The sequence below is a fragment of the Odontesthes bonariensis genome, chromosome 19 (genome assembly GCF_027942865.1).
Source record: "Odontesthes bonariensis isolate fOdoBon6 chromosome 19, fOdoBon6.hap1, whole genome shotgun sequence".
NCBI classification, from domain to species: Eukaryota; Metazoa; Chordata; class Actinopteri; order Atheriniformes; family Atherinopsidae; genus Odontesthes; species Odontesthes bonariensis.
In genome coordinates, this window is record NC_134524.1 from 10058971 (window position 1) to 10064970 (window position 6000).

General features: G+C 41.1%; 1 protein-coding gene across 3 annotated transcripts in view; it reads left to right on the plus strand.

Moving 5' to 3' along the window:
- dthd1 (death domain containing 1) overlaps positions 1 to 3495 on the plus strand; it is a 34446-nt gene extending 30951 nt beyond the window's left edge. Inside the window, exons 8-10 of one of the 3 annotated variants that reach the window (XM_075451347.1) lie at positions 273 to 520; positions 1607 to 1666; positions 2906 to 3495. In XM_075451347.1, the coding sequence (XP_075307462.1) occupies positions 273 to 520; positions 1607 to 1666; positions 2906 to 3214 (617 nt within the window). In that variant the 3' untranslated portion in view covers positions 3215 to 3495. Of the gene's footprint in view, positions 1 to 272; positions 521 to 1606; positions 1723 to 2905 lie in introns of those variants that run through there. The other 2 variants (XM_075451345.1, XM_075451346.1) reach the window with 2 other exon arrangements.
- The last annotated feature ends 2505 nt before the right edge of the window (positions 3496 to 6000 follow it).

Below are 6000 nucleotides of genomic sequence, written 5' to 3' on the forward strand. Positions count from 1 at the left end.
AAACAGGTTCATCGTGCTGGTTGACTGCTTGCCAAATAATAAAGTGGATGAGTGATATGTTTACACAGGCAGCCTGCAGGATGCTCATACAGCATGACCTCAGGTATATTGTCTCATTTTGCCCTTTGTTGATGTTTTTTCTATGACATCTCGAAGACGTGGCTCTGCTCAGATATTACAGTTCAAAAGGCTTGAGGCCAGCCGCGTTATTTACTGTAAGATCTATTTGGAAAGATTGTGTAGCCATCTTTTTGATGATTCATGTTCTGCAGCTTTTGGTCTAAACAACCAAAATGAAGGAGAGCGACTCACCTTTCACAGCCAGCGGAAGAATCAACTCTGGGTGCGTCTCGCTGAAGTGGACCCGTTTGGAAACTACAGCTCGCCTCACTACAAGGGGACGGTCCTGTTCTACAGAGTCAGCAGAGGCCAGCTGGAGTGGCGAGGGGACAACGCTGTCCTGAGGGACACAAAGCTCCTGGGAGATCCAATCTGTAAGATGCCCCTGACTTTGCCAAAGGTGCAGAATCCAATGCAGATTTAGATAATTTACCTGATTTTTGAAAAAGAGGAAAAATATCACCCAAAAGTTGGGACACTGTGTGAGACGTAATTAAAAATGCAAAGAAATGTGAATCTTATAAAGCAGTTTATTCCCAATAGAACACAGAAAACACATCAAATGTTGAAAGTGAGACATTTTGCAGCAACTGTGTAGCATCGCCTCTTCTTTCTGTCTTTCTTTCTTTCTTTCTGTCTTTCTTTCTGTCTTTCTTTCTTTCTTTCTGTCTGATACAGGAGTCTACCTGCTCGTATTTTGAGCTGCACAATGTACCAAACGTTTTCAGCGTTCTGTAGTTTAGAGGCTGAAGCATCCGTGATTTACGAAAAGTAGAAGAAAATTCCGCTTCATGTGACCACAGAAGAGTTTCCCACTTTGCGTCGGTCCACTTTAGATGAGCTTTAGCCACGAGAAGATGAAAATGTTCACATATAGTTTCTTCTTTGCATGAGAGAGCTGTAACCTGGATTTGTGGACGGCACGGTGAGCTGTGTTCACAGCTAAATATTTCTGAAAGTATTCCTGAGCCCATGCGGTGATTCCCATGACAGAACCATGTCTGTTTTTAATGCAGTGCTGCCTCAGGGCCCGAAGGTCCCTGGCATCCAGTATAAGGTTTCATCTCTACATGAAACCCAGAAGCTATTGTTTTTTTAATGATATGCAAAGTCCACAATTTTAGACTCTGCCCATCCTTACTTCTAAGAGACTTTGCTTCTCTATGGTGCTCTCTTTACGCCTATCCATGTTAGTGATCTGTTGCAGCATGTTCCTCCAGCTGTTTCTCTTCAGTATCGCTTACTTTTTCAGCTCTTTGTTGCCAACATCCCAACTTTTTGAGACGTGGCGCTGCCACGAAACTCAACATAAGCCGACACCTTTCATGAAATAGTAAAATGTCTCACTTTCAACATTTCCTACGTCTTCTACGCTCTGTTGTGAATAAAATATTGATCTAAGTTATTTCTCGTGTCCCAACTTTTTTTTTTTTTTGGAATGGGGGTTGCAGAAGAGTACTTACAGAATTATTCTGTTTCATTTCAGAAAGTGAGAATCATCAATCGGCCCCTAACAGCAAGGGTGAAGTTATGTGAGGACACAGGTGTGTGACTCAGCCATCATGCATCCACTCTGCCCTCCTCCTGTTGCCTCAGCTAGTTCTCTGATCCCACAATGCATTATTCCATGTTGTTTCACTGCAGCTCCAACTAATCAAGCGGGAACCAACTTTTACCGACGTGGTAACATTTGCCCATTTTACTCATAATTTTTCATGATTTCCCAGAGAGGTTCATTTCTAGTTAAAAAGGATTAGGGCTGGAAGACTTAACACGTTATTATCGCGTTAACTCGTAAATTCTTTAACACAGATAAATATTTTATTGCACATTAATGCAATTTTTTCTATTATCCTTATTTTTGGGGGCTTTTGTGCCTTTAATGGATAGGAAAGTTCAGAGAGACAGGAAGCAGGGGGCAGAGAGAGGGGGAACGACACACAGCACAGGTCAGTCTGATGCGGGTCTCGAACCGGGGCCAGCTGCAATGAGGACTATAGCCTCTTGTACATGGGGCGCCTGCTCAACCCACAACGCCACAAACCACCCGTTTTATCATTTACTTTATTATTGTAAAAGTCTGTTGCTCACAGGCTTTTATTTTGTAAAAGTCTGTTGCTGTCTGCTGCGGAACAGGAAAAGAAAGTAATCGGCGGATCCACCAAACATGGAGAAGGGTACGGAACTTTTACTCGGCCATTTTCATTTTAAAGTTCTTCCAGGCGGCGGAGTCGACAGAACCAAAGTCATCTGTAAACACTGCCAAGTTGAATTGTCTTCTCAGCGTAGTAGTTCCAGTCTAAAATATCACTTAAAGGCAAAACACACAACTGATAGCAGCAAGTCATTCAAGGAAACAGACAGTGGAGCGAGGCTTCTACATAAAAACTACAGAAAGATGCTGATGTTAAAAGTGTGTTTGCACAACAAATATTATGGCACTTTCATTCATATGGCAGCACATTTAAAATAAAACTAAATGCTAAAAGCTATACACTACTTTTGGATTCAGTTTTGGATTTTGAATTGAACTTTTTTCACAAGTTTTGATTAGAGCAGATGCTGAATAATTGAATGAAAAAGACTTCTCTCTGCACACAGAGACTAGACTTCTACTAAATAACTAAAGAACATTTGCCTTGTAATGCTTTTTGTCCATTTTTTCATGTACAATTTCATCTTTTTGAACACAAAAACATACTTTCTTCTAGTCTAAACTTGCTGTTAATGTTTGAAAATGTTAAATCTTCACTGCTGTCATTCTTCTCATGCACATGCAGCGGAGTCACTGTCAGACGCTCTTCTTCTCTGGCTGTCTGAGGAGCTCTCACAGGAGGAAACGGCTCTACTGGTGTCTTGTCTGCGTCTCAGACGCAGCGCCGCCCAGCTGGTGAAGCTCCGAGCTGGGGACAGCCCGTCGGCTCAGGCCTTCCAAGTCCTGGCCATGTGGAGGCGAGCGCTGCCCACACTCCCGCACCAGCCAAAGGCCTCCCATCTTGCTCAGTGCTTGGCCAAGAGTGGCCGGCCAGATCTGGCCAGAGAGCTGCTGCTGCGACAGGCGGATCTCGCTGAAATGAGAAAGCTTAAAAAGTAAATTTCCTACAGAATCTTACATGCTGCACAGAGCTAAATGGGTTTATGGTAGTGCTTTGTTTCATCCACAAGAGGTCAGCAGTAGACTGACGATGCAGCGCAGTGCTCTGAGCTCAGTGGTTTCAAACTATTTGGCTTGAAACATCTTAACTCACAAATCTGTAGAGTAAATGTCAACCAGGTATATTTTGAAATGTAACATCTCAGCAGCCTATGCAGGAACAGAGAATTGAGGACGGAAACATTCAGACTTAAATGAAAGAAATAAAGAATTAAATTACACCGTGGTTGTCTTTTGTAAATGTTTGGCAGGTTTTTAAGGCAAGTTTGTTTTTTTCCCAAGTCAGAACTGTTGGCGGCATTAATCTCTGATCTCACATTCTCACTTCATTCCGAAGTTTGTCTCCACAGGCAGGAGAGTGATTTAGGGGACCAGTCTGCCATTTTTTCTCTCCGTGTAAACAAACACTGACACTGAGCTGTGACCTCTTTTCAGCTCCTCAACGCAAAGTCATTTTTAAGACGTGAGAGTGTCTGTTGATAACTGATTGGATGGCAAACGTAGAATTTCTCAACATATATCTCTGTTTTTATGTGTGAGTTGGACAGATGTGGCAGATACACTGTGTGAATTGTGTCAGTTTTGGATGGGTATTTATTTGAAATAATGACATCAAACTATCTCTCTAATTATTTTATCAAAATAATCTCCTTTCTTTTTATTCAGATGGGTCTCCGGAGCTCCATAACTTTAAAAACTTTTGGAACGATAAAAGAAATATCAGTACCAAGCACACATCTATCCATCAGAGGTTTCCAGATCTGATGCAGATAATTAGGGCCCTTTTATGGAGTGACAGGTGGAAGTGACTGCCTCATTTAAATCTCTGATGTATATGATCGGCTGTAACGTGGTGTCATTATGCAAATATCAAAAGAACCCATTCCTCCAAAACAAACTGTGGAAGTCTACGAGTCAGGAAGTCCAATTTGCTTGAGATAAATCCAACCAGCTGTCAGGAAAGTGCTGCAGTTTTCATCCACCTGCCAGTCTTCCCGGGACTGGCAGCCCTTGCAAATTCAAGCCAGGAGCCGACTGTCTGATAAAGAGGAAGCCTCCGTGAACCCTGACATTTTATCACAGGATTTACAATCAGAAAGAGCTTGCTCATATTTGATCTGCAAACCTGGAAAAAAAAAATACTTTGATGTCCGAAAGAACATAAGTGCAAAACTGCAATTTGCCAGTAAACATGCAGGCAGAAATCAGGCACTTTGGAATAATGGGCTCTTGACGGACAGTTCAAAGAGAATTGTTTGGCTCTGATAACAGTAAACACATTTGGTTCAGGCCACAGATTTTTAGGAGAACATCATAGCAGATGTCAAACATTGGGGGAGAAAAGTCATGGTTTGGGGGAGCTCCACTTTCACTGGGGATGTGAGACCATGTGTCCAAAGATTAAAGCTGAGCTGGAAATAGACCTTTTCTAGATGATATGACCCTTTTTCACTCCCAACTCCATGACTGTAACCCAGTACTTTTAATGCCTAATGACGTCGTGGGTCACAGCATATTAAATAGAGCAAAGATTGGAAATAGAAGTAAAGACAGAAAATATAGGAAATGAAAAAGAGCAGTGAACACAATTAAATCACATTTTCTTTTTGCTGTTTGCTTTTGGTGAAGTCAATAAGTCACTATCCACCCCAATATAGCTGGCAATATGCAACAATAGTGTTGTTCCTGATGTGTTGAAGACTGATTGAAGGGGCTCTTGACTACATGGCAGAATGTGATGAGCTGGGAATGCGAATATATACCTTTAAAACGTAACAAATAAAGGATTATGGAATGGTGGAGTCAAAGACAAGACATGAATGCTATTGAAATGGTTCATTGTCTTTTCTGTTGAATGGAACTAGACGAGCTTCTAAGGCCAAGACTGTGTGTTGCCTTTTTCCTCTGAAGAATCTTAAATGTAGGTTTCACTTTTTCATTCCCTTCGATGTTCAACTTATAACACTTTTAAAATAACAATTTTGTCAAATCCTGGTTGGGTTAATTCGATAACATCACTTGGTTAGTGTTATAAATCAAAACTACTTGGTTAGGCTTTAAAAAGTTTTCATAGTTAGGGGCCATAGTTTGGGCTATGCCACCATCACATCAATGGAGGCCATTTTTTCATTTTACGTGCAACTGATCTCACAAACACAAGAGGTATACATCTTCCCGTTGTAACAAACGACCCAGGAAGGGTAAGGAAAACAGTTCAACCAGTCTACAAAAGCTAAATATTTCCATAAATTTTGCGCCGTTCAAAGTCAAATGCTCATTGTTGTAAAAGGTCACAGTGAAATTTAAGTAGTAAATCTCACAGCAAAGCTCTTAACTGCATTATGTTCTTAAAATGATTAAGAACATTAATTTGGCAACATTGGTTGGTTCAGCGAGTTACAAACTTAAAATGATCAAAAGCTTAAGAATAAACCTTGTTTAAAGGACATATAAAAGTCTGATCCACCGACTACTCAGACATTTTGAGCATCTAATTTCAAGACAGTTACATAATAATATCTGATGGTTTCGATTGTGTGTTACGATGCGGCTGCTGCAATAAGATTTTTTCCTAAATACGTTCCATCCTATTTGCAGCCGGTTTCTATGCTGTGCTACAATGAATCCCTTCTATAATCAAAATCACAGGCAGCAGTGCTGTGCTCCATCCTTTTTTCCAAGACATTCACAGTGGTTTTTCCGCCCCATCTGTGTTTGGAGGCTCA